At 38.4% G+C, this 19,451-nt stretch overlaps 1 protein-coding gene across 1 annotated transcript in view; it reads right to left on the reverse strand.

Annotated features, from left to right (window-relative positions):
* Positions 1 to 18,845, reverse strand: part of Eogt (EGF-domain O-GlcNAc transferase) — a 257,927-nt gene extending 239,082 nt beyond the window's left edge. Inside the window, exons 1-2 of the mRNA XM_090390322.1 lie at positions 18,741 to 18,845; positions 2,376 to 2,565 (exon numbers count right to left, since the gene is read on the reverse strand). Coding sequence (XP_090246448.1) covers positions 2,376 to 2,561 — 186 coding nt within the window. The 5' untranslated portion in view covers positions 2,562 to 2,565; positions 18,741 to 18,845. The remainder of the gene's footprint in view (positions 1 to 2,375; positions 2,566 to 18,740) is intronic.
* Positions 18,846 to 19,451: the final 606 nt, after the last annotated feature.

Raw genomic sequence — 19,451 nt, forward strand, 5'->3', positions numbered from 1 at the left:
TGGGAATGGTAGGAAGTAGTTTACCAAGATCATTAATACAAGAGTTAGAAGAAAAGTATGTCGGCTAGCAGGTTGGCTTTATTTTTGGCTGAGGTGGCATAGAAGCAAAATATTTTTTTGTGAGATAAAAGACAGGACTGAGTTTTAGATGGATTGAAATTAACTAAATTGTCTTTACCCCACTGGAGAGTTACTTGGAGATCAGAATTTTGGGGAATGGCAACCCACAAATAAATTATACACTTGGTGGGGTTAGATTAAAAACAATGGAGGGGGAAAGAGATCTGGGAGTTACAATACTGGAAGATATGAAGTTTTCTGAACAGTGTAAACAGGCAGCCAGGAAAGCCCATGGTGTCTTATCAATGATTTATTGAACATTATCCGGTAGAGATAAGGAGGACCTAATCCCACTGTATACAGAATTGTAAGGCCACATTTGGAATACCGTGTTCAAGATATGGAGACTTCATCTGAAAAAAGACTGAGCTTCTTGAAAGGGTCCAAAAACGGACAACCCGAATGGTGAGATGAGCAGAAGGATGACCATATGAGGAGACAGCAATTATGTGAGCTACAGCTTGGCAACCAGGCACCTCAGAGGTGACCTGATTGCTGTTTACAAGGCTCTGAGAGGGATTAGTAAAATGAATGAAGGTACTCACTGTTATAAAGAATTCCAGAACTAGGGGTCATAAATGCAAATTACAGGGCTTGAGGTTTAGATTAGATTGTAGGAAGTTTTCTTTTAGTCAGCAAGTCACTGATTGCTGGAACAAGTTGCCTTCGCAGGTAGTTGAGGCTGATAGTTTGGATAAATTCAAGGGTCAACCTGGATAGTTACCTGTGTGCGGAGAGAAGCATGTAATTTTTATTTTCTTATCTACTTGGTATTGTTTTTTTTTTTTTCCAGTGCAGCAAAAACATGCGGCTTCCTTGCACTATATGGTGAATAATATTACTATGTATATTAGTCTAACATTCAATGCATTCAAACCATTCAAGGCCTTAAATACCTCAATCAGATCACATCACAGATGCTATTCTCCAGACACTACAATTTGCTCCCTTCACCAATCTGGGTGCACTCTGCACCCGTTCCAGGCAGTTCTACATCCTTCCTAATGTGAAGCCTGCAGACCTATATTCAATATTCAACGTGCAGCCTAACCATGGCCTTGTACAAAGGGATAATCACCTCCTTTTCTCTGTTCACAAAGTTTCTATACACTTTGTGAGCACGGAAAAGGAGGTGACAAAAACCCTATGAGCCGTCCTGGCAGCATATCAGAACTGCTCAGAGAATTTCATATCTAACTGCACAATCACCCCCAGAAACTTTTTCATTTTCCACTACCCTTAGTGTAGTATCACACAGTTGATGTGTTACTCTGGGATTACTGCTACTCATATGCATTTACCAATGTGAAACTTCAACTGTCATTTCTCAGCTCATTGAGCCAATTTTCCTACACGTTATTTCAGTAGCTCACCCTGATGACTGTTATTAACTACCCTACCAACCTTTGTATCTTCTATAAACTTAGACATTAAACCTGATATACCTTCATCAATATATACCGAAAACAACAATGGGACCAGCACTGAATCCTGGGATACTCCACTAATAACATTAGTCCACAAAGAACAGTGCCCATTGAATAACATTGCTCGTGTTTGTACAGCAGTCATTCATGTGCAACAGTATCAAAACCTTCCTGAAATCCAAGTATATGACATCAAAATTATTTTTTGTATTCAGTTCTAGGCTTACCCAAGAACAACCTCCTCTATTCATGTGTACTATGTCCATAAATTTGTGTGTTCTCTGGTCAGTTTGCCAATTTCTTGTTTGACAAAAAATGAGTTTCTGGGGGAAAAAAAAAAACCTTGAAAAAAAAAAAACTAACTCAGCCATGGAGTGAAAAAGCCTATAAAAGAACCTTGTGTCATTCATATGATTCAAACCCGATCCTTTTCTACCTGGTGTGGAGCAGATGACGAGCAGTTCATTTAACACTACCCTCTGTCTTCTGCCACTCAAGTATCCCCTTTAGCCATAGCAGTAACATGGCCCAGTAAAGAAGTTTGGCAAACTTTTCTTAATAGTGAGACTAAGCTAGCTCATATAACATATGTACAAGGTGAACATTTTATGGCCATAGGTTTTCATATTCAAAAATCACGGGTTACCAGATTTATGTCAAAATATCCTAATTATTTTCTTCTCTGCATGAATAACATTTTGTTCACAAAAAAAAAAAAAAAAATTCACATTTACATTTTTTTATAGCAACCGAGGCACTTTTAAAATAAGCAAGAAAGCTCATTGATTTTGAAATATGTGATTTATTCAAAACATTCATAAAACTAACCTTATAAGGACAGTCTTTATCTCTTCTACAAGATGCAGCAGCTTCAGGATGATTGTTGAAGAAATATGTCATGTGCTCTGGAGGTATATTAATATCATAAAGTGTTGATTTATTGGTGTATCCAGTAATAACAGCAGTGTAGATAATTTGCGTCAGAAAAAGAAGCCAACACATCACACCTTTCATCTCCCTAGAAAATGAGAAAAACAAAGTGATTTCTAATAGAGATATCTAATATTTTCTGCAGTTTCTATAGTGACTTTTATTTACATACCAACAGACAAAAGAAAAGAGAGGGGGGAAAAATAGATGAATTACAGTTTAAATTAAGTTAAATTAGTCAAAATTTAAATACACCAGTTAAACATGACAAAGTAATGCTGATGAGAAAGGATGAAAAATGCTTGATGAATACTTCAAGCAAATGCTGGACATAGGGACAAATGCTGTTAATTCTTTTTCAGCATAATTTCTTTCTCCGCCTTTCTCCTCCCTCACCTTCTTTAATTCGGAACACTGCCTCCACAATGTGAATTGGTCCATACACACTGCTCCCCCCCCCAGTGTTTGTGTGGATCAATTCACGAACTCTGTCACAGATCAAGCATATGTATACAAAGCCACCACTACTCATGCATCATTCCATTGCATATCTTGGCAACTCATTCAGGTTAAGTATAGTGCTGGACATGTTTACTTTTCTTCACCCTTGCTTGATTTGCATTCCCAACATCCATGGCATTCATTCCATTCCATTCTATCCGGGAATTTCCTGTATCATCAAACAGACTTTGAAAGTGGAAGGTGTTTGGTATATCTAACTTTCTGTTTTTATTTTTACCATTATGTTTTAAATTTTCGTTGACTGGAGATAAAGAATTTTATTGACAATATTCATCATTAACACAGAAAAACACTTCTGCCCAGGGTTACGTGGTGCAGATCTGAGGAAAGCTTACAATATGAATTAACCTTGCTATCATCAAAAAACTTTAGTGTGTACAGTGTAGCATCATAATTAAGACTACTAGCAGATCTGGGTAATTATTACCCAATAAGCAACTATAATTTGAGGTTGGGTATATATTTTAAGTTGCAAAGTTAGGAAAAGAACATTCATTTGACATTGTTGAGTGCATTTTTGGGAATAAAGTAGCGGACCATCATCCTACAGTGCAGCTGCACCATGACTCAGAACTTTTATGAAACAGAATGCTTGTTAATAAAATTTTATTTTTTAATAACAAGCATGGTTATAGCATGACCAATGCAAGTGGTATATGGGATGTGTTAGGGTAACTAAGAATAAGAATAGGTGCATGTACACTTGCATGTATACCAATGCTAGAAGTATAGAAAACAAATTTGATGTATTTGAAGTGCTGGTCAAGACATCAAAGGTGAATATTGTTGGAATAGCAGAGACATGGTGTCACACAGATATAAGGAATGCAGAATTGGAACGTGGGGAGTACAATGTGTACAAAAAGGATAGACAGGATAGGAAGGGAGAAGGTGTTATGCTGTTAATTAAGAAAAACAGCAAATCAAAAGAAGTGCATCCAGTTGATATAGATGAACAGTGCACTGTTGAGTCAGTTTGGTGCGACACTGCGAAAGCAAAAATAAAAGTAGGAGTGTGTTATAGGCCTAATGACTCAAATGAGTACAATGAACAATTGTACAGAGAAATAGAGTGGGCTAGTAAATCAGAATGTCTTATAATGGGGGATTTTAACTTCCCAGATAATGACTGGAACCTGTGGGTTGGTCACTCACACACACTAGTAAGACTTTTATGGATTTACTACATGATTGTTTTCTGCAGCAGCACGTTCGAGAGGCAACTCTTGACTGGTTATCAGCAGTGATCATTCATGTATTAAGAATTTGCAGATAAAGGAACCACTAGGTAGAAGTGATCACAGTGTACTGATGTGGGATTTATTTAAAGATATAATTACCATCAGGGGTAAAGGAAAGGGTTTTTGCTTCAGTAAAGGTGAGTACAGTGGTCTCAGACAGTTTTTAAATTCTGTACAGTGGGATCAACTGACGATGTTACCAAAAGTAAATTCTAAGTGGGAAGCATTCAAGGAATTAATCGTGGATGCTACTAAAAGATTCATACCTATTAAGAAATATTGTTCAAGGTTTAGGCCTAAATGGTTATCAAATGAACTAATGAGACACTTGACAGAGAAGAAAAATGCATGGGATGCATATAAATTATTAAGCGACTCAGAAACCTATGGCAGATATAAGCTAGTCTGTAATCAGGTCACAAAAGAGGTTAGGCAGGCGAAGGCAGATTACGAGAAATCTTTGGCAAAATATGCTAAGAAAAACAGCAAGGATTTCTTTACTTATATAAACTCTAAAAGAAACAGGATGAATCTGATTGGTCCAGTTGATATCGATGGTTCCACTGTTGATGATCCTGCTCAGATAGCAAACAAACTGAATGAGTATTTTGCATCAACATTCACACATGACGAGTTATTAATGTTTGAAAATGGCAGAAGGTTATCAAATTGTAGCAGGGTGCTTAATGATTTTGTAATAACTGAGAGCAAAGTGGATGAGAAATTGAAGTTAAACATAAGAAAGGCAGATGGGTGAATGGGTTCTATCCAATTATATTAAAGGAGGTGGCAAAGCAACTAAGCAAACCCTTAGCCATAATTATGAGAGCATCCTTGGACTCAGGGGAGGTCCCCACGGACTGGAGATATGCAAATGTATCCCCAATTCACAAAGGGGGATCGAAGGGTGACACGAGTAATTACAGATCAGGTAGTTTAATTTCTGTTCCAGGTAAAATAATGGAGTCACTGGTTAAAGATGTATTGCAGGATCATCTAGACAAGACTGCAGCAATAATTCAGACACAGCATGGGTTTGTTAAGGGAAAGTCTTGTCTGACAAATTTGATAGGATATTATGATGTGGTTACAAAGGAACTGGATGCAAAAAATTATTTTGATATCATATATTTCGATTTCAGGAAAACTTTTGACACTGTTGGGCATGGAAGACTATTGTACAAATTGGAGCAGAATGGTATTGAGGGTAAGTTGCTACAATGGATAAAAGGATGGTTGAGTGGGAGAAGACAGAGGGTGGTAATTAATGGGTGTTGCTCTTCATGGACTAATGTTATTAGTGGAGTCCCACAGGGTTCGGTCCTCTGTTGTTTTGTATATTTATCAATGATACTGATGAAGGTATAGCAGGCTTAATGTCGAAGTTTGCAGATGACACAAAGGTGGGCAGAGTTGTTAATGACAGTAATGGCAGTGTGCTACTGCAACAGGATCTAGATAATTTGGGCAGATGGGCTAAGAAGTGGCAACTGAAGTTTAACCTTGACAAATGCAAAGTACTGCATATGGGTAGAAGTAACCCCAGAGAAACGTACCAACTGTGTGGTACTACACTTAAGGTGGAAAAAAATGAAAAAGACCTGGGAGTAATTGTGCAGTCAAATATGAAGTTTTCTGAGTAATGCAGACAGGCTGCCAGGGCAGGTCATGCGGTTTTGTCAATGATAAACCGGAATTTTGCTAGCAGGGAAAAGGAGGTGATTGTCCCTCTGTATAAGGCAATGGTCAGGCCACACTTTGAGTACTGCATACAGGTCTCAAGGCATCATCTTAGGAAGGATGTAGATTTGCTTGAGCGTGTACAGAAAAGGGCAACAAGATTGGTGAGGGGAACGAAGGGATCGTCTTACCAAGAGAGGCTTAAGTTCTGCAAATTTCAATCGCTGGAGACTACGCACATGCAAGGTGATCTGATTGAGGTGTATAAGACCTTGAATGGGTTGAGCAGGCTGAATTCTGATGGGATTCTACGACTTGTTCAGATTACAAACCTAAGGGGGCATAAATTCAAATTGAGGAAAGACAGATGTAGAATAGATGTGCAGATTTTTGCCTTTAGCCAGCGGGTGGTTAATTGCTAGAACAAACTTCCATCTGTCGTGGAAGGTGATAGGTTAAATAATTTTAAAGAGGAACTGGACAAACATTTAGAAGGAATTGTTTTGTAAATTTTTTTTTTTTTTTTTTGGCTGATGCTGCATAATCTCATACACTTGCTTTCTTGCATCACATGCCACTACTACTACTACTGGTGGTGCTGCTGCTAGCAAACTTTCTGTATATCACTGACAAAACCCTGTGAGCTGTCCTGGCTACATGTCTGCAATGCTCAGAGAATTTGATATCTGACTGCAAAATTATCCCCAGGTCTTTTTCATTTTCCACTACCCTGAGTGTAGTATCACACGGTTGATAAGTTTACCCAGTACAAAAGGGTCTACCTTTCTTATTGAATGCTTTCTCATACTCGCCCTTGGTACCTGAGCAACTCTTCATTCCAGAATTCAACATTTATATATTCTGCATTTTGATTGACCAAGAGAGAGAGGAAGTGTGAATCTATTCAACAAGACAGGTTATTTTATAAGACGTAAGTTCTTCTACATGAGCAATTATATATTCTTTCCAACGAGGTATATTTTGAAATTTAAACTAGTTTTAATCTGGAAAAATACTTCCTTGTTTCATTTGTGTTACCTACCTTACCCCCCCCCCGGCTGGGTTAAGGAGGTAATCACCAATCACCTCGTTATCCCTGCTAGCAAAATTCCTGTATATCATTGACAAAACCCCATAAGCTGTTCTGGCAGCTTGTCCGCACTGCTCAGAGAACTTCATATCAGACTGTACAATTACTCCCAGGTCCTTTCCATTTTCCACTACCCTGAATGTAGAACCACAGTTGATATGTTATTCTGGGATTACTGCTACCCATATGTAGCACCTTCCATTTGTCAATGTCAAACTTCAACTGCCATTTCTCAGCCCATCTGCCTAATTTTTCTAGATCTTGTTGTAGCAATATACCTTCATTACTATTAGCATTAGCATTAGTAGAGGCATTTGATGCAAGAAAGCAAGCTTATGCAGCATCAGCCAAAAAAAAAAAAAAAAAAAACCCACTTCCACTTCACCCTTCTGTTCGTTCAAAATACCTGTCCAGCTGAGCCTTAAACTTATTTAGGCTATCAACCTCCACCACAAGGGATGGAAGTCTGTTCGACCAACCAACCACCCGTTGGCTAAAGGCAAATTTCCGCACGTCTGTCTTACATCTGTCTTTCCTCGATTTGAATTTATGCCCTCTCAGGTGATTTTTCTGAGCTAGAGGAAGAATCCCATCAGCATTGAGCATGCTTAAACCATTCAAGGCTTTATACACCTCTATCAGATCACCTCGCTGGTGCCTAGTCTCCAGACACTGTAATTTGCAAAACTTAAGCCTTTCTTCGTAACAGCACCCCTTTGTTCCATTCACTAATCTTGTTGCCCTTCTCTGTACTCGTTCCAGCAGCTCTACATCCTTCTTGAAATGAGGCCTGCAGACCTGTATACAGTACTCTAGGTGTGGCCTGACCATTGCCTTATACAATGGAATAATCACCTCCTTATCCCTGCTGGAAAAATTCCTGTATATCATTGACAATACTCCATGAGTTACTCTTGCAGCCCGTCTGCACTGCTCAGAGAACTTCATATCTGCCTGCACAACCACCCCCAAGTCCCTTTCATTCTCTACCACTGTCAGTGTAGTACCACAGAGTTGATACGTTGCTCTGGGGTTGCTGTTTCCCATGTGTAGTACTTTACATTTGTCAATGTTAAACTACATTTGCCACCTCTCAGCCCATCTGCTCAACCTTTCCAGATCCTGTTGCAGCAGCATAGTGTCAGTAGTGTCCTTGACAACCCTGCCAACCTTTGTATCATCTGCAAACTTGGACATTAAGCCCGATATACCATCATCAATATCATTTATAAATACAGAAAACAATAATGGACCCAACACTGAGCCCTGAGGGACTCCACTAATAACATCAGTCCACGATGAGCAGTGTCCATTGATTACCACTCTCTGTCTTCTCCCCCTCAACCACCCCTTTATCCATAGCAGCAATTTGCCTCCAATGTCACACTGCTCCAATTTGTGTAGCAGTCTTCCATGTGCAACAGTATCAAAAGCCTTTCTAAGATCCAAGTATATAATATCAAAGTTATTCCCTGCATCCAGTTCTTTTGTGACTGCATCATAGTATCTAATCAAGTTGGTCAGGCAAGACTTCCCCTTAACAAAACCATGCTGTGTCTGAGCTATAACTGAAGTCTTGTCTAAATGATCCTGCGGTGCTTCTTTAACCAGTGCCTCCATTAATTTTCCTGGAACAGAAGTTAAGCTCACAGGTCTATAATTACTTGTGTCAGCCTTTGATCCTCCTTTGTGAATTGGGGTCACATTTGCACATTTCCAGTCTATGGGTACCTCCCCTGAGTCCAAGGAAGCTCTCATAATTATGGCTAAGGGTTTGCTTACTTCCTTTGCTGCCTCCTTTAATATAACTGGATAGATCCCAGTTATTATTATATTATTAACTAGTTATTATTAACTGTAACCCAGTTATTATTAACTATTGTTAACTACCCTGCCAACCTTTATACCATATGCAAACTTAGGCATTAAACCTGATATACCCTCATCAACATCATTAATAAATACAGAAAACACCAACTACTGAACCCTATGGGACTACACTAACATTATTAGTCCACGAAGAGCAGTGTCCATTGAGTTGACCTTTCTAAAGGATGCCAAAATACTTCATTAAAAAAATAGAGCATGCTGAATTCTGATGGGATCCTTCCACTTGTTCAGATTATGAATAAGTGGATTGGGGCATAAATTCAAATTCAGAAAAGACAGATTAAGAATAGATGTGCGGAAATTTGCCTTTAGCCATCGGGTGGTTAATTGCTGGAACAAACTTCCATCTGTCGTTGTGGAAGTTGATTGGTTAAATAAATTTAAGGAAGAACTGGACAGGCATTTGGAGGGAATGGTGTGATTTTTTTTTTTGGCTTATGCTGCATAAGCTCATACACTTGCTTTCTTGCATCACATGCCACTACTACTACTACTACTACGTGAACTGGAACAGCATTCTGGTACGCTCTATTCCTTTCTGAACCCTCAACTGTTTCACTTAACAAGATACTTTGGAGAACTGAAATACACTTTCTATTCTCTCCGCTAAAAGTAATTAATGCCTTAAAATCCAATCCCAAAACATCATTAATGCTACACTTGCAAGTAATGTAGTGGATATGATCCTCATCCTACTCATAACAGGTAGAAAAGTTCTGGGTTCAAATCCCATCAAAGATGTGAAGAATTTTATGGACTTTTATCACAACATGGCTGAGTCAGTTGGTCTCAGGTGAAACGTTGTATGGCTTGGAGGTTCAGATTTTTCATACAACAAACAGGCAAATCAACCACAGAATATATGAAATTTACAGACACAATATACTACACCTCCTTGCCTTAGTTACTTTGGTGCTTGACACATATACCGTTATTTCCTCACACATCACACTGCTACTTTCACTAAATATAGCAGACTCTTGATTATCTTGTGTGGAGCAACTAAGTTGTAGATTAACTGGGGTCTCTGTGACCAAGGAAGTCCAAGTCAAATTAAGATAACAAAAAACAAATCTTTGGATTGCTCTTACTTTGAATTTCTCAGTCACTTATGGATTTACTATGATACAATAGTAAATTCATAAGTGACATGATATGAGGTTTCAATAATCATCAATAATGAACTGAAGTTTCAATAACCTTCAGCTTATTACTGATGAACTAAAGTTTCAATAAAGATCAAGAGATACAAATCTTTAAGAAAGATATGGATCTCTCGGAATAGGCACAGAGAGGTGAAGAACATGAAGGAGTACCCTTACCACAAAAGACTTCAGTTCTACAAATTGAAGTGCTTGGAAACTAGGCACCTGCAAGGAAACCTGATTGAAGTATTCAAGGCTTTAAATAGATTCAGTAAACTAAATGATGATGGTATTTTAACTCTTTCTTAGACAACACACAAAAGGGGACATAAACTGAAAAAAGGATTACTGCAGGTAAATGTGCAAAAATTTGCTTTCAGCCACAGAGTACCTGACTGTACCATTGAAAAATTTAATAATCTTAAATAAAAATAATTAAATAATAAATTGAATAAATTTAAGAAAGAATTAGACATACAGTATTATTAGATAGGTGGGTAGTGTGGTGGTTGTTTTTATTCTTTTTCTGCTTTTGTTGTTGGCTGATGCTGTATAAGTTTGTTTCCTTACATCATTTGGATAAACAGAAAAAACAAAACGCGCTGAAATGTCAAGTTTAATGAGTCTCCACGGAACTACATGAAGCAACAAGGATATAGAACCCAAAGATGACTTCAAAATTTATGTAGTACTATTCACAGGAAGGCAAACAAAGTTAAACAGCAACCTGCACTTTTTCGAGAAACAAGATCGGTATTAAATTTTATGTCAAATTTTCTCATGCTATTCTTAACCAACAAAAATAAAGAAGTAACAACAACAACCAACTACCTATCTACCTATCAACATCCCATCTAATAGTATGTTACTTTTTTAAATTTGAATAAGGAAGAATTAGAACTGGTTGGAATTTTGGAGTTGAGGTGGGTAGTGCATTTTTTTGGCTGATGTGTGTTTCCTTGCATCATTTGCCACTACTAATCCAACTCTTCTACTACTACTACTACTAATAATAATAATAATACAGTAATAGTCCATATATATATTTACTCTTTCATTATACATGAATTTTACATTAATTCTGTAGATTATCTAGAAATATTTATTTCCCATTATGATAATCAGGAGTCAACTGTAATTAGGTTTCCATAACTTAACACACATATAACTATAATGATATTTGACCATCAAGATCAAGCGTCATTACAGTTATTGTTATTATTATTAGCTGTATGGTGCAAGGAAGGTTGAAACTTATGTTGCACCAGCCAGAAAAAAATTCCCGAGTTACCCTAAAAGAGAGATAGAGAGTCGGTCAGAAATAGAAGGGAATCACCAAGGAAGAGAAGAATGATGATATCCAGCTCAGGTTGATTATGAATATAAATGTAAAAGCATCTATAGGAATTTGCATTAGCATTAGTGGTAGCATATGATGCAAGAAAGCAAGCTTATATAGCATCAGCCAAAAAAAAAAAAAAAAAAAAACACTTCACTTCACTTATCCATTCCCTCTAAAAATTTGTCTAGTTCTACCTTAAATTTATTTAAGCTATAAACTTCCACAATGAAAGACAGTAGTTCCAGCAATCAACCGCTCATTGGCTAAACGCAAATTTCCTCACATCTATTCTGTAACCATCTTTCCTCAATTTGAATTTATGTCCACTCAAGTGCATAATCTGAGCAAGAGGAAGAATCCCATCAGCACTGTGCTTAAGCCAATAAAGCCTTAAACACCTCAATCAGATCACCTCGCAGGTGCCGAGTCACTAGACACTGCAATTTACAGAACTGAAGCCGTTCTTGATAAGAGCACCCCTTTGTTTCCCCTCACTAATCTCATTACGCTTTTCTATATTCATTCCAGCAGCTTTGCATCCTTCCTAAAAGAGGCCTCCAGACATGTATGCAGTACTCAAAGTATCTGACCATTGCCTTATACAAAGGGATAATCACCTCCTTATCCCTATTATATTTTACACAATATAGCAAAATTCCTATATATTATTATTTATTATTATTATTAGCTATATGGTGCAAGGAAGCCTGAGGCTTATGTTGCACCAGCCAAAAAAAATTCCCGAGTTGTTATTGTTATTTGGTTTTTAGGAGCATTAGCAACTAAGGCCATATTGCTCGGGAATATGCGGTGGTCATTCTCTAACCTTTCCACATCCTCCGTATTTGGTGATGACGGGCTCGAACCCCGGTTTAATCAAGAAGCGTATGCTACGCACTGCTGCTCCTTCCCACATGGCTACGGAGGCGCCTAATTCCCGAGTTACCCTAAGAGTGAGAGAGACAAAAGTAGAAGGGAATCACCAAGAAAGAGAAGAATGATGATATCCAGCTCAGGACCCTGGGTGTGCCAAGCCCATACTCACCAGATGTGAGCCCCTGTGGTTGCATCATGGATAAATCCTCATGGGCCATCCTGGTAGCCTGTCTGCACTGCTCAGACTTCATATTTGACTGCACAATTACCCCCAAGTCTCTTTCATTCTCCACTATCCTGAGTATGTTACCCTGGGGTTACTGCTACCCATATGCAGTACTTATGTTAAACTTCAGTTGCCACTTCTGCCTATCTGCCAACCTTTTTTAGATCCTGTTGCAGTATCATACTGCCAACTTTTGTATCATCTACAAACTTGAACAATAAGCCTGATATATCTTATTGCATATCACTGATAAATATAGAAAACAACAATGGGCGCAAACTGAACCATGGGGTGCCTCCACTAACATTAGTCCAAGAAGAGCAGTGTCCATTGATTAGCGCCTTATCTTCTCCCACTCAACCATCCCTTTATGCATAGCAATCCAAGATTGCTCTCATAATTATGGCTAAGGGTTTGCTTTTAGTGCCACACCACTCCAATTTGTGTAGCAATCTTTTAAGTGCAGTATCAAAAGCTTTCCTGAAATCCAAGCCTATGATATCAAAATTATTTTTTGCATCCAATTCCCTTGTGACATCATAGTATCAATCAAGTTGATCAGACAAGACCCTTAACAAACCAATGCTGTGTCTGAACTAGAACTGCAGTCTTGTCTAAATAAAACTGCATTACTTCTTTGCCCGGTGACTCCATTATTTTCCCTGGAACAGTAATTAAACTAATAGTTCTGTAATTACTCATGTCACCCTTTTAACTCCCTTTGTGAATTGGAGATACATTTGCACTTCTCTGGTCTGTGTGGACCTCCCATGAATCCAAGGTTGCTCTCATAATTATGGCTAAGGGTTTGTTTATTTTCTTTGCTTCCTGGCTTAATATAATTGGATAGGTAGAACAGGACCAGGGTATGTCTGCCAGGGGCAAAGGTTGATGACGTTGTAGAGCGAATATCATATTTTAAGGGCACAAAAGGTGATATAGTTGTACACGTTGGCACTAATAATATTAAGAGTAGGAGACCGGCAGAATTACTTAACAAGTACAGGTCACTGTTGAACAAAAGCCGAGAATTAGGGTTGAATTTGAAAGTGTCTGCAATTCTGCCCAGACACGATAGGAGGGAGTATATGATGAGAGCCTTGTTGATCAATTCGGCCCTGGAAAGATTGTGCAAGGCTCAAGGGGTAGAATTTTTTTCAGCCTGGACTATACTTGTTAACAGGAGAGATTGCTTCTACAGGGATGGGATACACTTAAATAGAAAGGGTGCAAGAATATTTGCTGATGCTATCGAGGCAGTGTTAGGTGGGTCGGAAAACTGCTAGCTTGGGGGTGAGACAAAGACCAATAGATTGACAGTAGCCACTGGCTGAGGTGAAAGAGATTCTTGCACTGCTTCTATTAGAATGAGCAGAAGCCTGAAAAACAAGATGTATGGTATTTCAGAGACTGCTGGGAGCCACTGCAGTACAAGTAAACACATGGGTTGTGTTAGGGTAGCTAAGAATAGAAACAGGTGCAGGTATACTTACGTGTACACCAATGCTAGGAGTTTAGTAAATAAATTTGATGAATTTGAGGTATTGCTCAAAACATCGAAGGCAGATATTGTTGGGATATCAGAGACGTGGTGTCACACAGATATAAGGGATGCAGAACTGCAATTTGGGGAGTACAACGTCTACAGAAAGGATAGACAGGATAGGAAGGGGGGGAGGGGTTGTGCTATTAGTTAAGAAACACATAAAAACCAAGGAAGTGAAGCCAGTCGACATCGCTGGACAGTGCAGTGTGGAGTCAGTTTGGTGTGACATAAACATTGGGAGATCAAAATTGAGAGTAGGAGTGTGCTATAGGCCTAATGACTCTGATGAGTATAATAAGGAACTGTACAGGGAAATAGAGTGGGCCAGTAAATCAGAGTGCCTTATAATGGAAGATTTTAATTTCCCAGATATTGACTGGAATTTGGGGGCTGGTTACTCACACACTAGCAGGGCTTTTGTGGATTTATTGGATGATTGTTTTCTACATCAGCATGTTCGGGAGGCAACTAGAGGGAGAAATACTCTTGATTTGATTATCAGCAGTGATTCTTCATGCATTAAGAATCTGCAGATAAATGAACCACTAGGTGGCAGTGATCACAGTGTGCTGAAGTGGGATTTACTCAAAGAGGTAACTACCATTAGGGGTAAAGGGAAGGGTTATTGCTTCCGTAAAGGCGACTACGATGGACTGAGACAGTATTTAAATTCTATACAGTGGGACCAACTGATGATGTTACCAACAGCAAATTCATAATGGGAAGCATTCAAAGAACTTATCTTGGAAGCTACTAGGCTTTACATACCAACTAAGAAATATTGTTCAAGGTTTAGGCCAAAATGGATGTCAGATGAACTAATGAGGCATATGGCAGAGAAGAAAAATGCATGGGATACATACAAATTAACACATGACACAGAAGCCTATGATAGATACAAGTTGATAAGCAACCAAGTTACAAAGGAGGTTAGGCAGGCGAAGGCAGATTACGAGAAATCCTTGGCAAGGGATGCAAAGAAAAACAGCAAAGAGTTCTTTACTTATGTAAACTCTAGAAGGAAGGGGATGAATCAGATTGGTCCACTTGATATTGATGGGTCAAGTGTTGATGATCCTGCTCAGGTAGCTAACAAACTAAATGAATATTTTGCATCGACATTCACACATGAGGAGTTATTCAGCGAGGGGAATGCCAGAGGTGTATTCAACTCTAGCAGTAAGCTACAGAATCTTGAAATAACTGGGAGTAAAGTGGAGGAGAAACTGTTGAAGATAAACACAAGAAAGGCACCCGGGGTGGATGGGATCTATCCAGTTATATTAAAGGAGGCAGCAAAGGAAGTAAGCAAACCCTTAGCCATAATTATGAGAGCTTCCTTGGACTCAGGGGAGGTACCCATAGACTGGAAATGTGCAAATGTGACCCCAATTCACAAAGGAGGATCAAAGGCTGACACAAGTAATTATAGACCTGTGAGCTTAACTTCTGTTCCAGGAAAATTAATGGAGGCACTGGTTAAAGAAGCACCGCAGGATCATTTAGACAAGACTTCAGTTATAGCTCAGACACAGCATGGTTTTGTTAAGGGGAAGTCTTGCCTGACCAACTTGATTAGATACTATGATGCAGTCACAAAAGAACTGGATGCAGGGAATAACTTTGATATTATATACTTGGATCTTAGAAAGGCTTTTGATACTGTTGCACATGGAAGACTGCTACACAAATTGGAGCAGTGTGACATTGGAGGCAAATTGCTGCTATGGATAAAGGGGTGGTTGAGGGGGAGAAGACAGAGAGTGGTAATTAATGGACACTGCTCATCGTGGACTGATGTTATTAGTGGAGTCCCTCAGGGCTCAGTGTTGGGTCCATTATTGTTTTCTGTATTTATAAATGATATTGATGATGGTATATCGGGCTTAATGTCCAAGTTTGCAGACGATACAAAGGTTGGCAGGGTTGTCAAGGACACTACTAACACTATGCTGCTGCAACAGGATCTGGAAAGGTTGAGCAGATGGGCTGAGAGGTGGCAAATGAAGTTTAACATTGACAAATGTAAAGTACTACACATGGGAAACAGCAACCCCAGAGCAACGTATCAACTCTGTGGTACTACACTGACAGTGGTAGAGAATGAAAGGGACTTGGGGGTGGTTGTGCAGGCAGATATGAAGTTCTCTGAGCAGTGCAGACGGGCTGCAAGAGTAACTCATGGAGTATTGTCAATGATATACAGGAATTTTTCCAGCAGGGATAAGGTTTGATTTTGATTTGATTTTTTATGGCGCATCGGCAGCTAAGACCATAATGCGCCACAGGGATAAGGAGGTGGTTATTTCATTGTATAAGGCGATGGCCAGGCCACACTTAGAGTACTGTATACAGGTCTGGAGGCCTCATTTCAAGAAGGATGTAGAGCTGCTGGAACGAGTACAGAGAAGGGCAAAAAAAGATTAGTGAATGGAACAAAGGGGTGCTCTTACGAAGAAAGGCTTAAGTTTTGCAAATTACAGTGTCTGGAGACTAGGCACCAGCGAGGTGATCTGATAGAGGTGTATAAAGCCTTGAATGGTTTAAGCATGCTCAATGCTGATGGGATTCTTCCTCTAGCTCAGAAAAATCACCTGAGAGGGCATAAATTCAAATTGAGGAAAGACAGATGTAGGATAGAGGTGCGGAAATTTGCCTTTAGCCAGTGGGTGGTTGGTTGGTGGAACAGATTTCCATCCCTTGTGGTGGAGGTTGATAGTCTAAATAAGTTTAAGGCTCAGCTGGACAGGTATTTTGAACGAACAGAGGGGTGAAGTGGAAGTGGGTTTTTTTTTTTTTTTTTTGGTTGATGCTGCATAAGCTTGCTTTCTTGCATCAAATGCCTCTACTAATGCTAATGCTAATTGGATAGATCCCATCCACCCAAGGCCTCTTTCTTATGCTTAACTTCAACAATTTCTCTTCCACTTTCCTCTTAGTTATTACAAAATCATTTAACTCCCTGTTAGAGTTTGATAAGCTTTGGGCCTCCACTTCCCTACAAAATTCCTCATGTGTAAATGTCGATTTAAAATACTCATTTATTTTGACAGCTACCTGAGCAGGATCATCAACAGTCAAACCACTGATGTCAAGTCAACCAACCTGATTCATCCCTTTCTTTCTACAATTTACATGAGTAAAGAAGTGTTTGCTGTTTTTCTTTGCATTTTTTTTCTTTGTCAAAAATTTCTCGTAATCTGCCTTTGCTTACCTAACCTTTCTTGTGACTTTATTACAGACTAGCTTATATCTACCATAGTCTTCTGTGCCTCCTAAAAATTTGTCTCCCATGCATTTTTCTTCTAAGCCATAAGTCTCATCAGTTCGTCTGACAAACAATTAGGCATAAACTTTGAACAGTATTTTTTAATTGACATGAAAAGCCGAGTAGTTCCTATGATTAATTCCTTGAATGATTTCCATTTAGAATAGACTGATGGTAACATCATCAGTTGGTCCCACTGTACAGAATTTAAAAACTGTCTGAGACTACCACAGAATTGTTAAATGTTGCTAAGCAAAAGTGTAAGAATAAAATCATATAATTATGTGGTGTATATATTATAAATATTTATATTACTGAATTTTTTCATTAGAATTATACAGAATACAGTTTTAGTATTAATAAAACAAATCAATGCATGGTTGTCATGTTTATTCGGCAATTAAGAAGTCGCCTGGTTTTACCCAAGTTATCAAGATATGTATGCATAAAGAGGTATTGGAAGGTCCAGCCTTCCAATACCTCTTGATATACACGTATTTCATAAATAAACGAATCTCCTGATATTTTCTTCTGTCTTCTCAACCTTTAACCCAGAGGTTCCCAACCTTTATCGGTTCACGGCACCCTTAGTGCCCCAGTAATTTTTCCAGGGCACCCCTAGGCCAAAAGAAATAACTAACACAGTGTTTTTGACCTTTTAATATATACCTATATGAAAATTTTATTCTTTATATAGAGGTACTAAATAAAGATCAATTATCGATCACCACCAAATTAAAAAGATACGGTACAACGGATATTGTACCGTACCCTTTTATAATGAAATAAATATATAAATTTCAAAATAATAATAACTTAAGTAACTTAAACCCAAATTACATGGTACCCCAAGATGGTTGTTGCGGCACCCCGGTTGAAAACCACTGCACAGTACTAAGTACTATAGCATCTAATACCTTTAGTGTTTGGGGTTTCATAAAAAAAATTAATTTTCTCGTGCAGCTGGAACTGAATAACCAATCTGTACTGCAGTATGATATTCCTTTAGTACAAGCACACTGCTGTTATAAACTTGCTCACTTTCTTTAAAAAAACATGAAACCATAATATTAAAATTGAGTTGAACTGACTGTTTTCACTATATTAATAAGTTCTCGTTTATACTCGGTACGGCCATCGAGGTTTACAACTTTATTATTAGCGTTTTGCCGCAGCCGGTATTCCAGCGTAATATCAATGGGCCGTGCATTTGTGCCAAGTTATACGGGCATGATCACCGCGTGCGTTACCACAACCACGGAGTAGTAACATATCTTACTTCTCCGTGACCAGGATCACAGCCAGATCATGACACTAGATAAAAAGTTTCACATCACACGCTTCATTATGAAGTCTTTGAATTATTCTGTTTTCCACACGAAACTCATTCAACGTTATTTAGAATAAGAGAAATCATACTGCTTAAATGAAACTTACTGTATGCATAAACCATTTTACTATGCCTAATAACACGAAGGAAAACGTGATTTTTATGACCACATACTTTCTGTTAATGATGTATGTGGCACATTTCATGAAGACCCTCTCACCTCTTCCCCATAAAGGGCCAAGTGCAAATTATTACGCAAATTGAATATTCTACTCTCTTCCCCGAAACAGCACCAGATTGCTTTAAATGAACACGTGTCGGCGTATCAAACAGTATCCAATTCAATAAATCTGATTCCGCAGCTGAGTTGCAATAATGATAAACTGATATTTTCTTCAATTACCGATGTAAATGTAGCTTTTATATATATTTTCACGTTAAATGTCATATTAATTTGGGGTACATAGATCATATGCACATTCCATACGAAAATTTTAAGAAATGTATATACAGTAGAGGTAATAACAGTACATCACTATAACCTTTGTTGAGAACAATCGACTAAAAACTATCGACTTATTAAATTGTTATTAAACCACTCAAAGATTCATTCGATTTTTAATCCGAACATACAAACTATCAATTACACGACATGTGACGCTGCAGGCTATCATTAATTGTTTACATTATTATTATTATTAGCCATATGGTGCAAGAAAGCCTGAGGCTTATGCTGCACCAGTCAAAAAAAAAAAAAAAATCCAGCATTACCCTGAGAGAGAGAGAGAGAGAGAGAGAGAGAGAGAGAGAGAGAGAGA

Source organism: Mastigoproctus giganteus, chromosome 2, assembly GCF_048544385.1.
Source record: "Mastigoproctus giganteus isolate SK-2022 chromosome 2, ASM4854438v1, whole genome shotgun sequence".
In the NCBI taxonomy this organism is placed as follows: domain Eukaryota; kingdom Metazoa; phylum Arthropoda; class Arachnida; order Uropygi; family Thelyphonidae; genus Mastigoproctus; species Mastigoproctus giganteus.